Source organism: Lepidochelys kempii, chromosome 19, assembly GCF_965140265.1.
Source record: "Lepidochelys kempii isolate rLepKem1 chromosome 19, rLepKem1.hap2, whole genome shotgun sequence".
Lineage (NCBI taxonomy): Eukaryota > Metazoa > Chordata > Testudines > Cheloniidae > Lepidochelys > Lepidochelys kempii.
Window position 1 is genome coordinate 3,805,409 of NC_133274.1, and position 23,947 is coordinate 3,829,355.

Below are 23,947 nucleotides of genomic sequence, written 5' to 3' on the forward strand. Positions count from 1 at the left end.
ATTACACGTATTGAATCTATTTCCCCATGTTAAGTATCCTCACACCTTCTTGTCAACGGTCTAAATGGGCTAGCTTGATTATCACTACAAAAGTTTTTATCTCCGGCTGATAATAGCTCATCTTAATTAATTAGCCTCTGACTCCACCTTTTCATGTTCTCTGTATGTGTGTATATATCTTCTTCTTCTATGTTCCATTCTGTGCATCCGATGAAGTGAGCTGTAGCCCACAAAAGCTTATGGTCAAATAAATTTGTTAGTCTCTAAGGTGCCACAAGTCCTCCTTTTCTTTTTGCGGACACAGACTAACATGGCTGCTCCTCTGAAATCTCTCAGGACAGTTATTTGGTGTGGCAAATGTTAACTGCACTATTATAAATTTATCTCTTTGTCTAAACAGAAATGTGACCAGTGCTGTATCATTTCTCTTACCTTTTCCAGCACTTAGTCGTGTTCAGCAAGTTTAAATTGAACAGTCATTCGACTTTAAGATGCTTTCTGTGAACGAGGAAGGGTTGCTAGTAGGCTGCAAATGTACCACTTAGGTCCCAATCCTGCAACCACTTATACACATGCTTACGTGTACTCATGTGGGTCAGTACGGGACTATTCATGTGTTTCAGGTTAAGTACACGCAAGTTTTGGCAGAATCAGGGCCTTAAAAACACTCCCACTCACCTCCCACACCCAATGTGTCTAAATACAAAGGAGAAATGTGGATCTTTAATTAGAAAAACTGGAGAATTTCACTGTACCTATTAGAGGGCATAAACCGCATTTTGGATTGATTCCCCCCCCCCCCCCCAGCTAAAGTGATGTTAACATAAGAACGTAAGAACAGCCACACTGGGTCAGACCAAAGGTCCATCTAGCCCAGTCTCCCGTCTTCTGACAGTGGCCAATGGCAGGTGCCCCCACAGGGAGTGAACAGAACAGGTCATCTCAAGTGATGCATCCCCTGTCGCCCGTTCCCAGCTTCTGGCAAACAGCTAAATGATCAGGATAAACTTTAGCTGTGGATTTTCAGGGGCAACAGCTAAACTAAGTTGTCCTGTACCAAGGAATCGAGCTGGCTGTTAAGAATTATTACATGACATTCGTAGCAGCAGATGGGTAATGCCAATTGTGCTCTCACACAGCAGCTGCACTTATATCCTCAGCAACTTTATTTTTACCGTTACCATCAAGCAAAGTGATGGATGGCTTATTACTATGGCAGGTCGCTTGGTTCTTTTGTAAATCTGTCCACATAAGTAGTGTAAAGATCCCCAAAGCCTTCAGGGGCAGACGTTACAAATTGTTCTAATAGGATGTATATGAAAATGCTCTTGTAAAGCAGGGAAATAGAAAAGGAAAACTAGGACTTGGGCTTAGTGGCACATAGTTATAGAAGAATAGGGGGACAAAGTGACCTTTTCCCCCCCGCAGCTTTTGCTGGTGTGTGCCACAACTTTGGAAGTGTCTCTATATAATTACGGTAGCACTCAGACATCAACCAGGATGGGGTCCCATTGTGCTAGGTCCTGTACAAAACACATAGGAAAACATGGTCCTTGCCCTGAAGAGCTTAAACTTTGGATTTTTTAAAAATAAAAACAGGTTACAAGGTATAAGCTTTAAACTGGTATCCTGCCATTATTTGCGAAACAAGGATTTAACCTTTCAGCCAGGTTGAAAAATGTTTAGTCATTTTTCCAGAATACAGATATTGCTGATCAACAAAGAACATCCTTACCCGGCCAGCCCATCTGGCGGGGGAATAACCTGTCCTTTAGGTGTCTCACATTTAACTACACCAATCTCCACTTTTTTAAAAAGCTGATTTTTAGAAGAGGTATTTATTCACTATCTACCCATTTAGGCCTTTTAAAGTAATACTTTACAGTTGCATAGCACCTTTCAGAGGACTGCAAGGCACTTTACAGAATTTAATCTCATAACACCCATGAGGTAGGAAAGTATATCCAATTTACAGATGGGGAAACTGAGGTACAGAGGGGCAAGTGACTCAAATAAGGCTTTCATCTACATTATAGGAGTAGTTTTTATAATGTATGTTAGGTCTAGGGCTACATGATGAGCCAATTGCATTGCTGGGAATAGAACGGAGGAGTCCTGTCTCAATCCTTTTGTCTAACATCTAAAGAATTTTGTTAAGGACACTAGCTGCCCAACAGATCCAGACTGCCCTTTGGTGTATTCTGGTTGTTAGGGTTATAAACACATATAGGCAATACTAAAATGTGAAGCAGTTCCACCCAAGATAGTCTGTTCATTTGTGAATAAGCAATGAGAGCCATCCATTCCATACCCAATCCAGCTGCTGGACACAGATCGTCTGGACACCAAGAATGCAGACTGGATTTTGGTCAATGAAATGGACTGTACCTTTATGATGATCTGATTTTAAATTTTTTAAAACTTGACCACTTTTCAAGAGCTGCTCTCTGCATTTTATTCCCCCCCCCCCCCCCCAGTCAAGAGTGAGGTTGGGAAATTCCAGTTGTTAAACACAAACCTCCACCAATTAGCCCTGAAAATCTTTAACCGAATGTTACCATCTTATCGGTGTTTAAGAACTAGGCATCAGAGAATCCAAGGGGTCTGGATTTTATGAAACGGTTAAAACTTTTAAAACCGTTCTAGAATTTTTCAGCATGTTGGGCCAGATCTAGAGCTGGTATAAATAAGTGTAGTTCTGTTGATTTCAATAGATGTGGCCTCTAACTTTTATAAATTTAAAAAAAAAAAAAAATCGCTGGCCAGAACACCATCATAGCCCTCTTCCTCAAATCTAAATAGCAAAAAAAAAAAAAAGACAGAGCTTGGACTTCTCGACCTATGAACGTCTAAATTAGGGCTACCATAGACTTGTCCCATCTCTGCTGTAAGTGCATACGTGCATCATGTGGTTGATTAGGTTGGACCACCTTTGAAGAAGAAACATTGCATGCAGAATGATGGGATGCATACACCTTAAGTCCATCTAACGTTATTCACCTGCTATACAAAAATCACTTGTCCACATAAACTGACCCCAAAGCCAAACATGATAAAGTATTTGCAATGCAGAGCTCTTGGGAACACAGTGCAGCCGCTGCAGGTTCTCCACTTTTATTTAAATATTCCATTACCCCTTGGCAAGTGCAAAAGAACTTCCTTCTAAGGCAACACAAAAACACCCAAAGAGCATTAAGAGACTCTTTGTTGAAAATAACACACAAGATTTTACGCATGCTCAACCAGACACTGTAGGCTTGGGGAGAATTGCTGGGTGAAATTCTATGGGCTGTATTAAAGTAGGTGGTCAGACTAGATCCGGGATTGGCAACCTTTGACATGCGGTAAGCCCCCTGGCGGGCTGTGGGCCAAAGGTTGCTGATCCCTGGACTAGATGATCATCATGTTCCCTTTTAGATTATTATCTCTGAGATTTACAGCTGGCAATCCCAGCTTTAAAAGCCAACTACTCCAAACAGTCATAAATCCAGCCCTATTGTGCACAAAACATGTGTACCTCCATTTTCCAGGTCAATTTTCCCTGAGCAAAAATATATGACTATTTCTGGTACATGTATGGCTAGGGCTAATTCATGGACGTGCTTTCCTTGGCTTTACTGAGCTACAGATGGTTCTCAAGGTACTGACCATAACAGACTGAGGGATTGCAATGGTGTAAAATCTCGTCTTTCTCGGTCATCTTTCAAGGCATCTATGAGCAGGGACATAAAATGGCAATAGACTGCTTATCTTTGCATATACCTACAATTAAACAGCCGTAATGCTTCAGTGTAGACACAGGTAATCCACCTCTCTGAGACGCAGTGGTTTGGTTGATGGAAGAATTTTTCTGCCACTCCAGAGCTCTCTACGGCCGGGGTAGGTCAGTTTAACAATCTCTCTCGGGGGTGCGGATTTTTCACAACCCGGAGACAGACATCACTATGCCAGCGTCCGTTCCCAATGTAGATGAGCCCTGACAAGTGCAAATTTTACTGCACTGGTAATACTTGTGTAATGCAAGCAGGCTTTTTGGCTCTAAGGTTGCAGCTCTTAAGGGAAAAACTGGATTCCATGGTTCAGCTTTACTACTGCAGAAGAAAGGTAAAATTCTCATCCACAGTACATGAAATAAGAAACCAGCAGGTGGTCTGTCACTTGAGAACTGAGAAAAGCCTGATTCATGTTGCTCTCTGGACAAATGATGCAACTGACAACTAGAGAAGGATTTGGTAGGCTTTGACTGTTTGTAAGGATTTGTCCTGGGAATTAAAAAGTTTTGCAACTTCAAAAAAGATTTACAGTGGGCTGGTCTACGCTGGGAATTTACATTGGCATACCTACGGCTCTCAAAATCCACACCTCTGAGCAATGTAACTATGCCAACTTAATCCCCAAGGTGTCACAGTGCTAGGTTGATGGAAGAATTCTTCTGTTGACGTAGCTACTCCCTACTTATGAAGGGAGAGCCCCTCCCATCAGCATAGGTAGCGTCTAACTGCACGGCTGGTGCCACTGTAGTGGTTGAGGTGTGTATACCCAGTATATACAGTGAAGATAGGTCGATTCTATCAGTTCTCTGCTACTTGTCTGCTAAGTTGGCTGCTCAAAGCTACCTGCTTCTTTCAGGCCTGCAAACGAGCCTGCAGAGATGTTCCCTTCTATTTGGAACGTACTGTAGAGCAGCAGCTAAGCAGGGGAGGAGAGCAAATCCAGATTCTGAATCCACTGGGTTGATCAAGAATGTTAAATAGGAGAACACACAAAGCAACAAGAGAATGCAACCATGCTTTGTTGAGGCCAGCCAAACTCCAAATGCCCTCATTTTACACTTAAAGCATGGAGACTGAAGATGAAAAGAGGAGCACAGTATACAAGGTCTTATCCACAGTAGCTGTTTTGTAAGGCAACAGTTCATAACCCTGGCTGTAAAGCTCCCTCAGTACTGCTTGGCCATTATATTACTGTACCCTTAGGAAGTAAGAAACCGATACCACTGATGCCATTTTATTTTAAGCTTGTGAGGTGACATTACTGAACTGGAGACTGTTGCCAGATGAATGCAGATTTTTTTAGATCAGTGGCTAATGAGGTCAATGGAATAATTAATGCAACATGCATCTTTCCTTTGTGCTGGATTCCAAAGTCAATGGAAGCTGATGGAGATCAGCACATACAGTGTGCTCAGCATATTTCAGGATACATCCCACTAGAAAATGTCAGAATTGTGCAGAGGACAACCAGGCCCCAAAAAGGCATTTTTAAAATCTTTGCAAAATCGACAGTCTCAAATTACTGGCTCTGGCTGTAATTCACTATGTAATATACTCTGTAATATGGAACCAGGCAGCCTGGCTTCCAGGCCCTCAAGCTAAACAATCTTAACAGCTATGCTGTCCTATCTGTGCCCAGAAAAGAAACACTTGAAAATCGTGTCATTGGGTTAGGAGGCCTAAAAATAAGCAAAGAAACCCTACTGGCAGAAAGCAGCACCTTCTGTTTGTCCTGCTTGCATTCACCACTGTCCTTTCTTTGCCAAGTGCAGACTAAAAAAGTTATTTATTTTCTCCTTAAATAGAACATTTCAAGTTACGAGCAGTATTGCCCGGGCAGCGAGCAGTACAGATAAAACTATTTATAATAAAAATAAAGTAAGAGTTTCAGGAAACCCAGTAACTTTGAAACTGTGTGTGTAGTTAATATCTCTTGAACTCTTCGAGGCAACAGGTCTTGCCCCAGTGTTGAGTCCAATCAAAATGACGACAGATCTGAGAGGCTGAGGCAGCACTGGAATATCAAGGAAATGCATATTGTCTCTTACAAAGAGCCACCAAGCAGCAGTTGTTACACTGGGAAAAACTAAACTACGGTCCTGTTAATGGGACAAAAAGAACCAAAACGGCAATGAACTGTTTATCATACAAAAAATTAAATAGACAAATACAACATTCATCAACATTGCTGTGTCAGTCAGGCTAAAGTAGTATAGATTTGTTTGCTAAGAGGATATGAGGGGTAATTATTTTTCATTCCAAGAACCTGGAACAAACTGACATCCTGTAGTTCCATAGACAGCCAAGAGTGACGTTCTCCAGAACCAGAAAGAAAAATGAGTAAGTCACCCATCATATACAAAGATACGATTTTATTCTACGGGAAAATTTCTGTAACTTCTATCCAGGGAAAAGCAGAAATTTTTGTTTAAAAACAAACCTAACAGGATGTCTTGACTGTTTCCCTTGCTTATTCATTGAAAAAATTTCACACAACTCTCTAATAGAAAGGGGTGAAAAAACAACCTGACAAAGACATTATAGCTGCCCTCATGAGCAATGTCCAAGAATTACAATAATTCATGGATTTCTCCTGTGATGTGAGGTTCTGGGTAGACCTGCATGCAACTGAGACACTACTTGTTCTGTCGGGGCAATGGAGTTGTGGGTTTTTGTTTTTTCCAACCATACAGTATCTGTCGTCGTCAGTTAAAGGCATGGGGATATTTTTTCTTCTTAAAAAAACATCAGCTGTTCGAACACAAGCTGTGTGTTTGCTATCTACCTACTTTTAATATTACTATAGGGAGAAGGTTAGTATTTAAACACTGTAAAATTAATGTAATTGAGATCATTAAGCCTCCAAGCCTCTGGGCAGTTTATTGGTAGGGTAATAATGGCCAGGGTATTTTCCCCCACAGCTTTAGGACAAGATGTGAAATAAACAGTCTCTGATCAGAAATGACAGACACAGATGGACTTGGATCATACAGAATCAGGGGCAGGTTTACTTTTCACACAGTTTTCTGTATTAAAAAATACATCAGTGAAATCTGTTACAGGCAGGGACAGGACTACCGAGTACACAACGTCAAGAGACTACTTTCCAATTTTATTGTTTAAATTACCTTTGTTACTGCTAAAAGTAAAGAAAATTAAAAAAACAAATTTAATTCAAGGCTGTTGATTTTCAACTCCTGAAACTGCAGTGAGAGGGTCAGATATCAAAACCCTGCTACAGAAGTTGGGCAACTGGCTGCAACTACTGATTTAAAAAAAAAAAAAGAAAAAGTACAATTCTCTTTAAAAATAGTCTTGTATTTATGACCTGTTGTCCTCAGAAATGAGCATCTTAAGCTTGAGAAAATGGAGAGACAGATGTTATCTAATCAGTGTCCTGTCCTCTGGATACAGTATGGGAGATTCCCCTTTTAAAAGATACAGTAACAGCCAAGCCATTGAAAAAAATATTTCAATTTCCAACACTATCACTAAATTTCTTTGGGTAGGGTGGGGTAAAAAAACACACAAGGTACTTTTCTACCACAGTTCTGTTGTCAAAAGTAATACTGCACTGTTGCAAGGGTGGAGAGAGTATCTTCACTTTGAAATGACAAGGCCCTCCAGACTTGCACGGTATAAAAACAAAGAATTAGGGGGGAATGGGAGAAAAAGGGAAGGAAAGCTGCCGTATGACAAAAAAAACCCAAACCAAAACAACTCCCTCCAAAACAACTATTTTTGCGCACCACAGCATTTGCTAGATTACATCAACAGATTGCAGAGGCTATTCAGGGGATTTTCTGCACATAGCCCTAGACCCTCGCTCTCCTATATGTATTCCAGAGATTTTTGTCCCATAACGTGATTGCTCTGATGCTTGACTTACAGCATCTCCCACACATCAGAGATCCAACAGAGTCGTAGTTACTAGCATGGACTAAGAGCTAGACTCTGGGGTCATGTGACTGTTTGAACGCAGCCCAGGTAATCATCCACTAGGGTAGTAATCTGGCAGATATAACATTGACTTCTGGCTTAATATCTTTCTTAATCTTTGATCCCAGTAAAAAATAAAATAAAACTAAAAAAGTGTGTGTATACATAACGGAAGGTGTCTATTTGTCTAGACCTCACTGTACTTTGTCTCCTGTCCACATGGAGATCTCTAGGATCTCCACAGGCTCTTTGGCAGCAATGGCTGCCAGCCATTGGGCTGCAAAGTCATGTGAGCCACAGTCTAGTTCTCTATGCCCATGGTTACTATGGTAGAATTTATACAACAGTTTTGCTTAAAAATATTTCACAATTTTGTTTTAATCCCAAACAAATGAAGGATTTATGCACCGCTTGAACAGGTTAATTAATCTTGAGTTTGTTTAGAGGATTTATCACTGCATTGGACACTGGCGTTTCTTGCAGCTTAAAGTAGTTTGCTTCCTTCTGATTCCAGTTTGCACATCCATTGTGGTTCAAAATATGCCTGTGTAGTGTTGTTAACTTGGCTTATTTGATACACAACATTTTCTGAAGGCTGGATGTGTTCACAGTTTGGTACTTGCAACGGGTATTGAAAGGAAAATACCCCACTTCAGTTAGTCTGACAATTCAATATCAGAGTCCTCTGATCTGACTTTGGCAAGTTCTTCGTGTACCTCCCTCACCATAAGAATACGTGTTAACATGATGTCCAAGGTCCCGGGGTCTATTGGCAACGTGGAGTACCACATAGGGCTATTAGGTACACAAGACCGCTCAGGTTGAAGGTAAAACACATCACTTCTCTGCTTCACGCTTTCAGAACTGTTAGTGTAAAGAAAGGAAGACTGTATATCAGAAGGCAGCATTATCAGTCCTGTTTACAACACAGTTCAAGAGACAAAGGGAAAGTAGCTCAGCCCTATTACCTGATGTTACCTTGAGACAGAATCACTACAATTTAAACAGTAAAATTTGGATCTCCATTCTAGTGACTCAATCTCCGCCCTTCACTGCAGTGAGCTGACAATCCGTCTCCAGTTTAAAGGGCATTAGCTGTTTATAGAACCAAACAGAACAGCTGCGTCTCCTTACGGAGGTGGTTCTTCAGTTGCAGTTTCATCCCATTACATGATATCACCGTCTTAACATAATTAACGTTCAATCTCAGAATAAAACTGGTTCTCGTGTTCTAGGCAACATGGGAGCTCCTGGTAAGTATATGCAGACTAACTGCATTACTGATATTTCCCAGGACACTGGATAACTTTTGAAGCCGCCTTTGGGATACTGAGAGTACCAGAGCCTAGCCTGCCTGTTAGTGATAGCAGAATGGTGAACCCATCCACTTGAAAGACTGGCCTTAAGAATCGGAGAGAGTGCCTTGCAGTCTTGCCTAGCAAGAAGAGTAAAGCCCTCGGCAGAAAGGATTCTGCTCCCTGCTGGGCTTTACAATTGTCACATTAAAATCCAGAAAGTGAAAGAGGCTTTTCACTGCCAATTCTGCAGAGGCTGAACTATGATGTCATATGAGGTGGTGCAGCAAATGTGTGATAGCTCAGAATGACACCTTCTGACAGTATGAGAGTGAACACAAGGAAAGTGCGAAAGGAGCAAGGAGTGGAGAGAGTTGCTGGACATGGCTTTGCCTGAGCAGGGCTATTTTGCACTAATTTGGCTGTGTGTGTGTTTCAAATAATGATTTACAGGGCTATTAGCAGGCACTAATGAGATGTCGCTCTCTGGCATGTATGTTCTTTTGAGAGAGAATAATACTGAACTCCATTGCTCAATGATCTTAAGTGGAGAGTGGGGGAGAGACTGAATGATTTATACGTTCATCCTTGTTCTGCAGCTTCCTTTGTGACTCCTGGAGTAAAGTTAATCTCATCTTTCAGCAAGTAAATGTCAGCATCTCTAGTTTACTTCATCGGACACATGCAGTGGAAAACGTATTTTCCACTGCATGCATCAGATGAACTGAGCTGTAGCTCACGAAAGCTTATGCTCAAATAAATCTGTAAGTCTCTAAGGTGCTACAAGTCCTCCTTTTCTTTTTGCAGATACACACTAACACGGCTGCTACTCTGAAACATCTCTTGCTGTTACCTCTAAATCATATTTTTCCACCCTACTTTATGAGGAAAGTGCTACTGAGATGCTGCTTATCTTGAGCAACAGATTACTGCATTGTAGAGCTTGGCTCTACTTCTTGGAGCAAGGGGCCAAATTACAGTCATTCTGCAGGGTCCAGGATCCGTGAGCGTGAGGGCAAAGGAATGGCAGGGGTTACTGCATCCTCCTCTGCCCCTCTCCTCCACCTAGCCCGGGGAACTCTTGGAAAAGTTAATGCAAACCACAGCTGTATTACCATGCAATAGCATTTCCCCATCACCGGTTGAACCTTGGGGAACCTGCTGGTGCCTGGCTCCATTTGAGCTGTGATGTTGTTGAGGAGGAGTAGGGAGCCTCCGAGCCTGTGCAGAGGCAAAGGGCTGGGTGACCCTGGTCCTGAGGAACTCGACAGAGATTTGCGGATGGATCATTTCCTTGCTTCTTTGCAGGGTAACTGCATGCGTGGAACCCCCTTCTTGTGCGGTGTTTGGAGAAAACTCCCCAAGAGGAGCCGCAGAGTTGCCCTACCCCACCTCAAGTTTCCTTGCAGGAGGGCACAATCTGGTTCAAGTATAATCCAAAATTAGGCTGTGCCAATCACTCACCATTTTGACAAGTAAAACTCATAGAGTCGGACTGGACATCTCAGAGGGTTATCTGTGTTTTCAGCCATTTCCACTGCTGTTGGAACCTCCTCGTCCTCACTCCGTTTCCTTTTTCCTACAGATAACTTATCTGGATACAGGAAAACGACACCACATGAGCTCAGTGGAGAACAGTCCTCCTCTGTGAGAGTAAGCTGAAGCTGTCTGGTTTAGTTCTGCACCCTGATGGGGCTTTGAGCAGCGCATACATGACGTGCTGTTTGATAGGCTCGCTTTTCACACAAACTGACACTGCCAAGTCAAACACTGGAAACAACTTTGTCAAATGAATGCCATCACTTGTGTCGCTGACCGTTAAAAAGGAGCCCAACATAATAGAAAGGATCTGTTTCTACACAGATTTAAATGCTGGATCAGGATAATGTAATGGCTTAAACAATATTTAGTTTCACCTTGTTAATGCTGGTTTATAGGGACTGATAAGAGCCCTTGCCCCCATCCACAGCTCAAGTGCTAGAACACCATCGTACCCGTGCACGGTCATCCTCGGTGTGCCTGTTCCCCATCTACCTCAGAGTGTATACATCCTTTCAAAGACAGATCCACTTACCAGCCGCTATCCTTTTCTCCCCCATCTCCTTCTGCTGCACCTTCAGAGCAGACACCCCCACTGCTTTTAATAGTAGTTATATAAAAATGAAATAAAGATCGACCACACAGTATATCTTGCTTAGGCAAATGACCTTTGCCAGGACCCAGAATGAATTTTGGGTAAGTTCCGAAACGAAGGATAGGTCTCTATGTACAGCACCTGTATCTATACAGCTGTGGCACATGTGGTGAAGATGCTCGATGGCGATGGAAGAGAGCTCTCCCACCAACCTAAGTGTTCATGTAAACAGTGCTATGTCGCTGTAACCTATGTTGCTCAGGGGGGTGGAATATTCACACCCCTGAGCAACTAAGTTTTGCCAACATAGGCTGTAGTGTAGTCATAGCCTAAGACATAGTGGCCCAATTCTGTATGGACCTGTAACACTATTGGAATCCATGGAGCTACACATGGTGTAAGTCAATGTAGAAATTGGCCCAGTATCCTCCAGAGCCCATCGAACAATCAGACCAGACATATTACAAAGTACCTCCCCTGTGAAAGATGCTATGAATAATAAAATGGCATAATAGCAGAAACCACCTGACAGGCATTTAAAAGAGACTTTGTGGTCACTCATTTAGAAAATAAGTAGTGCATGTTATCAATCTTATCAAGGACTTCAACTCTAGGAGGGAAAAGTAGATGTGTTACTCCCCTTCTGGAGAAGTTAAGAAGACCTAGCACCAAGCAAAAGCGGACCAACAATAGCAACTATCTTAATAGAGAGAATTCATCGCTTATCAAAATTAACTAAAGTAGCCAGTAGCATGATGATCCTGCCTGCTGTCCTTACAAAGTCTCTGATCAGTGGCAGTCAGCATGCTTCCACCAAGTTTTCAATTCACAAACAAGTCAAACATCACCATCCCACCAACAGCTCCTCTCCCAGGGCTCATTGCCACCCCTCACAGAATCAGATTTAGCTTTAGCATTTCCCAGCTTACCCATGAGCTGTAAACCACTACTGCAGCGAAGGAAAGCTGCATTCTCTCTCTATGTCTGGGGCCTGCAAAAGGACAGTTTCCACTCCCTCCTCCTGCATTTCATGTGTGTCAACAGCTCTGGCTGGCTTGGCTTTATGTGTCCTCCGGCTGCTCTGTCTTAGGGTGTGTATGCTACAAAGCAGATCCTAACTAAGCAGACTAACTTCAAGTGCCCCTGACTTCAATGGGGGCTAAAGGTGCTCAGCACCTTAAGGAGCCTGGTCCTTCGTGCTATCAGCTCTTCAGGAAGGGAATGAATCTTATTCTAGGTTTGCATTGCTGGATGTGCTTTTGCTGCTCTAAAAATGATTAGTGAAAAGCTGTCAAATATTCTGGGCATCTCATTCACAGGTTTCTATCAGCTGTCGGGGCTCATACAGAATTTTGGTTTAAACCCAGCTGGAAGTCCAAAAGAAAAGGGGGTGGGAGGACAAGGGGAGGGAAGTTAAAGTATCAGCAGAATCCCAAATATTAGTAAATGTGCAAAATGCACGACTACATTTTTTCCCCCGTTTTAAAATGAAGCATTGGCAATGGTGTTGGGGCTACAAAAATCCAAATTAAAACCACTCAAGTCATTAGAAAGCAGCAACACACCTGATTCTACCTCTTGTTTTTGAAAAGGTGGGAAAAAACGCAGGTACGTCATCTTGGTGTTGTATTTCAGAGTCCGGGTGCGTCTCATAACGTGGGCAAAGGACAGCTTCAGATGCTCACTGACATTCTTTAGTTGGAAGTATTTGGTATTGAAGAACAGAAGCGTGTTCAATAAGACTATAGGGGAATATGCACCGAGCTGTTTACATTCCCATAAATGTTCCTCTTCAATTCTCGAGAACATGTAACCTGAGGATAATGGGTAAAGGAAAAGGAAAAATCAGCTCTTTACTAAACAACTATCTCATTGTAAGGGCAACTCTCTGCTCTCAGATATGAGTAAGCAGTTTCAGCAGTGACCTGGGGGGCACAATGTGATCCTTGAAGATTTTCATAGGTTTAAGGAAAGCAATAAACCCCTGTTGGATGGGGGAGGAGTTGCACGAAAAAGCCAGGTCCTGCCAGACAAATTATAATATAAATCAAATCCTCCCAGACAACCTGATGCATCAATGACTTGTACATCAGGTCAAACTCAGACCTACAGTAAGTACATTTAACTTGACTGAAATCAACAGAACTGCATACACTTACACAAGGGATAAATATGACCCATCAAGCATGAGGAAGACCAAGCTATTGATCAGTGAGACTTTTCAAAAGCAAATGGAAATAAGGGTCTAAAGCAGCCATTATTTATCTCAGTAAGACCTCAGCACACGTTCATGTTATGTAGCCCAATCAACTCCTTACACATTAACACTTCTTGGTCGTGGAGCATGGATAGTGACGTGATACCTCCATTTGGAGATACACTGCTGTGACATAGTGAACTTGAGAGCAGGTAAAGAAAAGGAATTTATGGAGGTTAATCACAGATGTCAGGTTTCAGAGTAGCAGCCGTGTTAGTCTCTATTCACAAAAAGAAAAGGAGTACTTGTGGCACCTTACAGACTAACAAATTTATCTGAGCATAAGCTTTCGTGACTTACAGCTCACTTCATCGGATGCATTCAGTTTTTTCCACTGAATGCACCTGATGAAATGGGTTTTAGCCCACGAAACCTTATGCTCAAATAAATTTGTTAGTCTCTAAGGTGCTATAAGTACTCCTTTTCTAATCACAGATGTGTTAGGTAACCAGAGGTCTTGGTGGATGTAGCACCATGTAAATGCATGGGTTTTCTTTTGTTTTTTTATTAAAAGAAATACACAGAAAGATGGTCATGGATCCAGGTATGCAGTCACCACAATCACTAAAGGTTCTTTGGTACCCTGAAACCAAGCTCCTCTATCCAAATTACAGTGTTTAAAAAAAAAAAAGTGTTCAGCTGTTTTAGTTGTATTTATAAAATTACCACCTTTGTCTCATTCAGCGCCCCTCAAGTATACCAACCAGCCAACTCTGCAGGAAACAGAGGGAGGATTTATAACAAGACTTTGAAAGCCTCCCATAAAAGATGCTAGATGAAGAGCATTCAAAAATTAATTCATGAAGCTTCAAGACATATGGCTAAGGGAAGCGTTATACCCATTTTACAGAGGCATAACCTGAGGCAGAGAGATGGTTAAGTGTGTCTTGCTAAAGGTCCCATAGTAAGTAAGTGGCAGAGTTGAATATGGAATCCAGGATTCCCGTCTCTCACAAATGACTACATGTTGTGGAGAGGGGAGGAGGATAGCACCTCACAGTACAGATCACGCACCTAATCATGGTAGACTTAATGGAGTGGTTCAGTGCTGCTGTTCTTTCGCCCCAGCACTCTTCAGATGACATGTACTGTAAGGAGCACCCTTGAGAACTCATTCATTTATAAAGATGGGTTTCACTGTCATGCATGTATATAAAAACAACACAATATGAAAAATAATTGTCCTACCATTTGGAAGTATTGTAGGTTCCCAGATTTTCAATAGTTTTGTAAGTTCAATCATAAACCTGGAATAGGGCTCGGTAAATATGTTATCTATTCTACCATTCTCAAACAGGTACTACAAGAGAAAAGAAAGGAAGAGATACAATTCATAGTTACATAGAAGAGTGCTGACAGGTTACTGGGTGTCAGATTTATTTTGGTTCTCTCCTACGGTATTTCTCTTTGCCTTCCTTTTACAATTATGCTAAAAATGAATGTGCATTTCCAAATCACTCTACTGGCTTCCCAAGTATGATAAACACAGGGACAGTGGCCTCTCTTATTAAATGGGAGATGCAGGCACGAATTATTATTAATGCGCAGATCTAGAGCAGTGTTCTGAAAATTTACCATCCTTGAACACAACAAAATACATCCCCAAACATGGCTCTGTCTACAGATGCCAGCGTAATAATTTCAGCCTCTTTCTAATGAACTGGGCTTAAATATGCTAACACAGTGTCTCTTGCCAACACAGACAGCACCTAAGCCTACCAAGGGCACAACCACAGACTTATTATGATGTCACAGGCAGGCTTGTTCTCAGTAATCTTTACGGGGGGAAGTGGTGGGGGGGGGAAGAGTTCAATCTTCATCATGAAAGTATTGTCCTTTAATGGCTAATGTACTAGGATACAAACATTCTACTGCAGTTTGGGGAAAAAAAAAAGAAGTTAGCTTGAAAAAGAAATGCAATCCAAAGAAATTTCTGATGCTTCCTGGATGCTGGTCACAGGCAAACCAAATTTATAGTTCTTCTTCCATTTTGTCAAGCATGTCTGGTGAAAAATGTTAAGGTGACAAGTCAACCAACCAACCAAATGAGGTTTAATGCCCAGAAAAGCATTTGATCCTAAATCTCTGAATGGTTACTGGAGAGAGTGAACAAATATGCTACCTAAGGAAAAACTGGCCCCACCTTGAACTGAGTCAGTTTGCGTTTTAAAGAGCTAGTTATAAGGTTCTGGGGTTTTTTTGTCATTGTTTCAGCTAACGGTAAACAAGCAGGCCACAATAACTAGTTACATTTTTTCTTCCTATTGGTTAATTCTAATTTTATTGTTCTCATGATATTATTTCTTTAAGTGGTTTATCTGTGATAACTAACTGCCTAGCAATGGCAGTCCAAGACTTTTTCCAGATATGCTAGCATGTTAAGGAAGGGTGTTCCTTAACCACTCATGATAGGGCCTGCCCTGGCTGCCAGACAGGTTTTTGAGGTTTGTGTGAGGGGTTAAGAATAAGCCTTAAAAATGGGGTAACCAAGTGGCCCTCATCTCCAAAATAAAATCCCAAAAGCCAACAATTACTATAGACACTACATTAAAAAAGTCTTATTTACAAACTTGGCAATGCAGTGGTTCAATGAGTTACCTGCTGAATTCCAAGGCACAAGTATAAGATGCTGTCGGGATCATATTTTTCACCGTTTGGTCTCCGCACCTCTTGGATAAACTGGCACAAGCCAAAACTCAGCTCAGCAAAAGTGCATGACAGAATATCCTCCTTGAGTTTCACAGGTCGAACTGTGGGGAATAGAAATACAGGAGACATAAGACCCCATTCTGCAGGTCTATCCTTCTGTACTTCCTGGTCCCGTACATCACATGAGCAAAGTTGTTACAACATCCATCTCCGACACACAACTCATCTCACGTCTAAAATAACAGTTCATCACTTTCCCATCTTAGTTAACAATTATGACGCAGTTGTTGTTTTCTGAGTATTTAGTAACATCCTTAACTGCCACCATATGTAACCAATACAAATTTTAACTGAGCAATAAGAAAATGGGTACTTAAAACAGAGCAAGACTGTATAGTAGTGTGATCACTGAACCCATGAAATAGTGACTTATAGTTTAGGCTGGCAGTGTAGGTTTCATAAATCAATTTCATTTCTATAGCTGGATTCAGGGGAATCTTGAGTGGGAGAATGATCTTGAGCATTTCCTAGTAGCTCCGGAAATGAATTGGGTGCAGTATGTTTGACTCCTTTACTTAAAGGGAGGAAGGAATTAAGCGTTTAAAGGGTCAGGATATGGAGAGTGGGAAGAAGAGCAAACATAAGAGTTGGTTCCAGAATAAATGGTCAGAGAACTCTGAGTGAATGCACGGGGCTTGCTCCCTCCATCCCATAGGCAAGTTGCTTCTGCAGACTAGACAGAAAGCCTTTGTGGGGTCAGTTTGGGTATGGAGGCAGCTCCTGGGAGTATGCAGGAAGATGAGTGGAGTTCCCTCACCCGCAAAACATAGGATAGACAAAAACTGAATGGATTGCATTTCTGTGGGAACCTACAACCAGCTGTTCTTATATAACAAAAAAATTCCAAAGGAGCACAGGGAAAAAGTTCTCTTCCTAATCCGAAGATTTTTCCTTTCTGATATAAACCCCTCCCATTCTGTTTCAGAAACTTTTTTTTTTTTAATTTATTTCCCCAAAAGTATTTTAAAATCTATCCATTTGTTCTCTTCTCTGCAACCAAACCCCTCCACAACTCTCAACTACTATTTCTAAATTAATGGATTTATTAATCCAGTTCGCCTCAGAAAGCATGCCCATAAAACTCTTGGTGTATTCCTAGGTCAGACTAGGGAAGAGGGAAAGGGAAGCAGTGGCATTGGACTCAGCCTCTGCCAGAACCCCAGAATTACTGGATGCTTCTGCTAAAAATCACCACCAGTGAAAATGTTAACAATGTTGACATTTCAGACATCATTATTAGGCTCTAGAGCCAACGTACCAATGATATAAAAGGAATGCTTCGTGCCTTTCTGAGCTGTAGCATAGCATTGGGAAACATTTGGAAGATTTTTCTATGTAACTGTAAGGGCAAGAAATGAAGGGTCTGATTCTCTGCTTCATCGTTCACTATAAAACCAGTGAAGAGTTACAAAACTGGCATATGAATACTTAAATTCTGGAGAAACAGATGGGGACAACACAAGGGTCAGTACAGGGTCATACCCTATGCTAGCTCAGTCAGAACCCTGCACCTCTATAAAACACACCTGTGCTTCAAATCAAGTACAAATGTGCATAAAATAAACACTTGTAGGGACATGAGTGATTGTAATATTTATACTGTTCAACTTCCAAATTTCGAGTCCTGCTTCGATAGGTGACATAATAGATTAAAAACAATAGACAAAAAAGATGCTTAAAAAAACCCAAAACCAATAGCCATGAAACTTGAGACCCGTTTCCTAAAATCCTTGCTCCTAGGGACCTGGGCCTCAGTATCAATGGCACGCCTCTGACTCCATCTTGAGAGCTACATCACAACAGGTGTCCTCCAAGTAGCAGGTTTTGCTTCAACAGAAAAAAGTTTACCTCCAAATTTTAGTTCCCCTTGGTCTTCCTGTGCGTTCTTCCATTGGACCCAATTCCTCCAGGCATTTACCCCATACATGTACTTCAGGGTCATCCCAGAAACAGAGCAGCCTGGATAGGAACCCTGCATAAGATTCCGAGGCTCCACAGAAACAATGGACTTCTTCCTCCCCTGCAGGAAATCCAAAAAAGCTCATATAACAGTGTCCAGTTACGGACCCCTTTTAACCTGATCTCACAGGAAAAGTGCATTACACTTTGACCAGCTAGAAAACGCTTACACTCCTGAAGCTCCTGTTATAACAGAGTGACAGAGGACTTCATAAAGAGTGGAGAAATATTAACTTCATTTTAAAGAAGGGACAACTAAGGCACAGGGAGGTTCTGCACACACAGCAAGTCAATGACAGAGACAAAACATAGGTCTCCTTGCTTCTAGTCTCCTGCCCTAATCCCTGGACAGCAATGCCACAGCCCATGATTAAAATGCATAAACGAGTAAAACTTGATAGTTTCCTGTGCATTATTATACAAATAAAAATATAGGCTCCAAAAAAGTTGCTTTTAAATGCTACACACTCTTTAAATGCTACCCTATAAAAAGAACACTGATTCCTCCTAACAAAAATATCTAATTTTATAGAATAAACATAAAATGTAGATAAAATATTTCCAATCCTGATCTTTGTTTCCTTATTTTGTGTTTGTTCAAACTCACGAAAAGTAAATATGTACGTAAGATTAGCACCTTAGATACATGGAGTTTTTAATATGATGGAAGGATGCTTTCTTACCCGTCTTTTTGGCTGTGGGAAGCCATCTCTATGTCTCCGCCTTGCTCGTGAACGTGAGTGGAGACCCAGTCCTTTACTGAGCGGGTCAAATGAGTCTAAAGTCAAAACAACATCAGCACAAGTTAAATTAATTATATGATTTAACGGGGCCATCTAGAAATGAGAGTTTCAGACATTACTAACTATCTTAAAATTCGAGATGCCACATCTGGATATTCCTATTGCATTACCACTGGATAGTTAAGCAGTGGTATTAAGTTTGTAAAGCAGCTCTGTTGAGGTTGTCAGCTAGAAGGAAGCTCGGAGATGGAGGACTCCTATGTAAGGGACATGGAATTCTCAGGGTAGGGGGAAAAGCCCCAATACACTGATGTGCTTCTCTACATAAGAAACTGATATCCTTTGTACTTATGAAAGACTCATTAAGACTCCCACCAGGACAGAGAGGTGTCAAATTCACAAGCAGTCAATGAAGAGTAACCACTATTCTCTATCAAATCCTCTAAACGATGTTTTTTTAAAGTGTAAGCAAACACGTGCTCTATGTTATAGGGTTCAAGTATCTCTATTAGAGAAGATGTACTGCAGCTTTAAGAACATGCATTTGTACTGAGTAACAAACATAAGCCCTTCATGGGCAAATTAACTTCTTGCATTAAAGATAACGGAAGGCTAGTTCCCAGCAAATCATGTAGATTTTTTTTTTAATACGTGACAGTGCATTTTTCTACATGTTACACAAACCTGAGGGAAAGTCTGCCTCCAGGTCCTGCTCCATGTCCCCTTTAGAGAACTGCCTCAGCTCGGGGTCTGGATCCTGCATGGCATTTGATCGTAAGGCATAGTGATTCAGCTCGTCCTCCCAGCTGTGTGGAGTTGACACTGCTTCCGATTCTAGGTCTCCACTGTAGGTGCTGCCTTGATCTGCAATTAAGAGGAGCCATGTACACCAAATGCACCAAACGGAAAAAGAGATGTACAGTAGGACCCAAGTCCTCTCTGCAAATAAAATACCAACCTTTCTCAAATATCTTAGGGTCCAGGAATAGCTCATGCTCAGATGTTTGGGATCCTTAAGAGAAAAAAAAAATACAACTAGAATTCGTATGGACATGAAGTATTTTACTTATTTAAAACAGCAGCTGAAATGCAGAATTTCTTAGCTCATATAATTGATCCAAAAGGTTATGAGACTAATCAGTCAATCTTGGGCGAAGAATAGTGCGGGCAGGTGGCGTGCAGATTCTATATTCCCCACTATCACTCTACTAATACACCTTAACCTGGGCTCCAGTCATCTCATGGAAAAATAAACCCAAACCCCCCATCATTCACACACCATTTTCTTAATTTTTTTCCTCACCTCACTATTTACTGGGGTCATTTGCAGACAAACAGGATCTTTGTTTTGACTTTTCAGGTTGCTTCCCATCTTTCATAAGGGGAGATTTCCCCCTTCTCCCCCCAATCCCTTCTACAGTCCAGTCGATGAAAACCCGACTTAGACAGCTGGGAAGCACTTGGGTGGCATAACCAGCTCTATGCTACTCTCCTGGTGCACACCACCTGAAAATGCACAAAGTTCTGGGGCAACAGCTCCGCACCCCCTGGGGTCTCTTACTGCCAATGCAAGTGAGACCAGCCCCTGGCTTCCCCCAAGATCAGGGAAGTGTAAAAATGCCACGTTGCCACCTCTGGCCCCCTGTACCTCCTCTGGTCCTTTGACAAGTACAGCTCAACCATACCCAAGGTTCTAGCCCATAAACCCCTGAAAAAAATCACATGTGGCTACTTGTGAGTGAGGGGATCAGGACCTGCAATGGGAACCGAGCAGCAATCGTAAATGAATTTTAAAGAAAAAACAAACATGCCCTCAAAATAAACAACAAAAAAACAGACGGCAGGATATGGAAGCAAAATTATTTCTGAATGGACTATGCGTTTAAAGTATTCAAGGAAGCATCCTGGCTTTAAGAGACGGGTAACCAAAATCCCTTATGGAGGAAGGCCATTTTCACTGCATTTAGAATCATAGAATCATAGAATATCAGGGTTGGAAGGGACCCCAGAAGGTCATCTAGTCCAACCCCCTGCTCAAAGCAGGACCAATTCCCAGTTAAATCATCCCAGCCAGGGCTTTGTCAAGCCTGACCTTAAAAACCTATTTGCCCATGGGAAAATAAAATAGCAGCTTGCTGATGGGGCAAAAGGAAGGCTTATCACAGCATGAGGCAGGGGCATCTGGTCCAATGCAGGCAAAGCTGACATTTACCTACCTTTCACAGAAATGCTTCCTTTAATATCCTTTTTAAAATGATCACATACCTCCATGAGAGTGCGTTTTTTCCTTCTCTTCATCTTCTGCAATCATTTCTGCCATTTGAAGGAGATCAGCCTCAAATGGATTTGTGGGAATCTTCTCCTTGATGTCCTGAATAGTCTCTATGATCTTATCAGCATTGTCCAGAGTAGTTGGGATAAGCATGGGAACTGGAACCTAAACACACACAGGAAAGTTTAGATTTCCGAGCAATGACTTGTTTTGTTGTACATGAAGTAGTTTTTTGTGTACCAAATGCATTGAAGAGGATCCAGCTATTTTTCTTCCTCTGGCTCTTAGTCTGTGTTGCCCTTTAGTCTATCTGCAGATGGGATAACTTGCTGTATCTCTGCAATAACCGGAACGATTCCTTTTACCACCACCTCTTTCCCCTACTGCCCAGCTTTATGACTCTGCATAATGACCAAAACGAATCAAGTGGAAGAGGACTGGATGGGATTCCCTCTAAACCCCATAACTGACCAGAGATTTGAGTGCCAGAAGAGCTCAATGTCTGAACACATGGCCTTTGTGGCACTTCCAGCCTCTGAAAACTCTGGGACCTAGACCCCAGGATCTGAATCTGAACCCAAGATTCTCACATTGGATTAGCCTATGCTAACTCTTTTCCTAAAAGGATGTTTACAGTATTTACATTGCTAGAGGTTCTGAAAGCACCCTGGGACAGTGGTAGAAACGCTACATAAGCGGGTATTTTGTTATAGATAAGAGAGACTCAGGCCGAAGATTTTAGGAAATCTCTATCTAATTCAAATCTTTTGATAATGAAGTTGGGACCCCTGGGTTATAATTTAAGGTACAGTAGCAGAGAAGCTCTTTGAGGATGGGTATTAAATTTTAAGTGACCTCTAAGGCAATGGGACATGACTATAGCTCTTGCAACCATCTTTTCCCCCGAATACTGCCTACTGGGATGTGTTTAGACAGAGTAAGAACAAATATAACCCTCACTGTTCTTTGTTCTAGCGAGACCAATCTGTAAACTGCAGGCCATAGAACATAACCATGAGTTGTCAGATGAGCTAAAGGGTAACTTACAGGTACTGGGACCCCAAGTGGAACTGGCGTATACTGGGTGAAGAGGTGAAGGGGCACGGGCACAAACACTGGTACAGGAACAGGCACCACAAGGATTTGGGGTCGAACTTCATCTTCCTCTGTCATATTAAAAAAAAAAAAAAAAAAAAAAAAAAGTGGTTTGGTTCCCAGAGGCAAGGGAGCGTCTGACAACTCAGTAATATCTCAGAGTGGTCCATGGAGAATCATTATTAATAATTCCATTAACAGTGACTTCTGCTTGTAACTCTCCACGCACAACCTTGTACGTTCATCCCAGTGACTGACATGTCTACATAGCTGAGCGCACACCTCCTGCCCCTAGCTCTTAACAGAGGATTACATGCCAGGTAATAAGACAGATTTACCTGAAACAGGACAGGATTCCTGTCAAGACAGATAAATGTATGTATCACAGAAAGTCAAGGGCTATGACTTAGACCACTCTTCACCGGACTAGCTTCCACCCCCTTTTATGGCAAGGGCTAAATCCTGGTCACAAAGGGTCAAATGGGAGTTTTACGATTGATTTCACTTGAATTGGAATATAGCCTTAAAACGTTTAGGGCAAGTATTCAAAGAGGATGCCAAATTTGTGCCTTTGTCTGCATCAATAAAAGCCAGCATTTTATTGAAAAACTGCACCTACACATGCCAAGTGGATTACTCCATATCTAACTATTTAATTCACCCACACTGGGTTTAAGTTTGACACTCCACTCTTTTTATGGACTTACTCTAGCAAATCCCCTGCATCTTCCTTGGAAGTGACTTTTAACTTTAGTGCTGTTATTAGAAACTGTTAGGTGTACAATTCAGATGTAAACAATACTGTGACCATATACATGAACAATGGCGGAGAAAGGTATTTCATATGCTGTTCTATCAGAAGAAGGATGATTGAAATGAATACTAGACTGCGCGATCTTGTGTCTTGTACTCAAATTGGGAGCCAAAAACTCCTTAATTCTAATCCTAGAGCAACACAAGGTCCCTCCGTAGCCTTCAGCATGTCTCTTGACCTCCCTGCTTCACTTTCCATGTCTATAACATGACGATGGCACCCTTGTGAAAGTTAGAGACGATTCCAAGATGCATTCCACATGCAGTTTTCATGCACTTCAAGAAATGCAGATGGAGATTCTTATATAGTTATAACAGAAAATGATGCTTAAAAGCACTATGCAATCAAGCAAAACCCTTTTATTTTAATATTAGAAATCCTTGTCACACACACTGTTACTCATTCACCTGCAATACAGGCCTTTTTTTAAAAAGGAAGGCAACCTGACACGTACCAGTCTGGCATTCCTTATTCTGGGTATGAGGTTTGCAAGATGTGGCCTTGGTCTGGGTGATCGGCTTGCACAATAATGCTTTGTTTTTTAAAAGCCTTGGAGGTTGTGATGGTGGTAGTTTCAGGGCATCTGTCTGAGTACTAGCCTGGTTTTAAATACAGAAAAGAAAGTATGTTAAGTTCAATACATTTGGCTATGGTATTTTGTTACAATATGAGATACAAGCCTCCTGCAATATAAGACAGATATAATTTAAAAAATGGAGAATTTGGTATGCAACATACTTTACTGTTAAAGTGTGATAACCACAAAAAATTTTAAAAAATGGTATCTTATTTGCTCCTCGTGTGTCTTTACATCTCTCTCTTATTTCTGTCAGTGAAGCAAAGGGTGTTTTGTTTATTGCTGTCAACACTGCTGAGAATAAACCTGCAAGAGTGTCTTGTTTTAGATAACAAATAATGCTGGCTAAGTTCTGATTTGAAACCTTAACTGTTTAACAA

General features: G+C 41.6%; 1 protein-coding gene across 10 annotated transcripts in view; it reads right to left on the bottom strand.

The window, feature by feature from the left end:
- Nucleotides 1–6,758: 6,758 nt before the first annotated feature.
- Nucleotides 6,759–23,947, bottom strand: part of LOC140900495 (zinc finger MYM-type protein 4) — a 55,774-nt gene continuing 38,585 nt past the window's right edge. For 8 of the 10 annotated variants that reach the window (XM_073317856.1, XM_073317858.1, XM_073317859.1 and 5 more), the window contains 12 exons: nt 23,445–23,589; nt 22,129–22,247; nt 21,075–21,246; nt 19,768–19,821; nt 19,494–19,673; nt 18,750–18,844; nt 17,956–18,127; nt 15,997–16,148; nt 14,587–14,698; nt 12,707–12,955; nt 10,472–10,601; nt 6,759–8,576 (listed from right to left, as the gene is read on the bottom strand). In XM_073317856.1, coding sequence (XP_073173957.1) covers nt 8,369–8,576; nt 10,472–10,601; nt 12,707–12,955; nt 14,587–14,698; nt 15,997–16,148; nt 17,956–18,127; nt 18,750–18,844; nt 19,494–19,673; nt 19,768–19,821; nt 21,075–21,246; nt 22,129–22,247; nt 23,445–23,589 — 1,788 coding nt within the window. In that variant the 3' untranslated portion in view covers nt 6,759–8,368. Of the gene's footprint in view, nt 8,577–10,471; nt 10,602–12,706; nt 12,956–14,586; nt 14,699–15,996; nt 16,149–17,955; nt 18,128–18,749; nt 18,845–19,493; nt 19,674–19,767; nt 19,822–21,074; nt 21,247–22,128; nt 22,248–23,444; nt 23,590–23,947 lie in introns of those variants that run through there. The other 2 variants (XM_073317860.1, XM_073317861.1) reach the window with 2 other exon arrangements.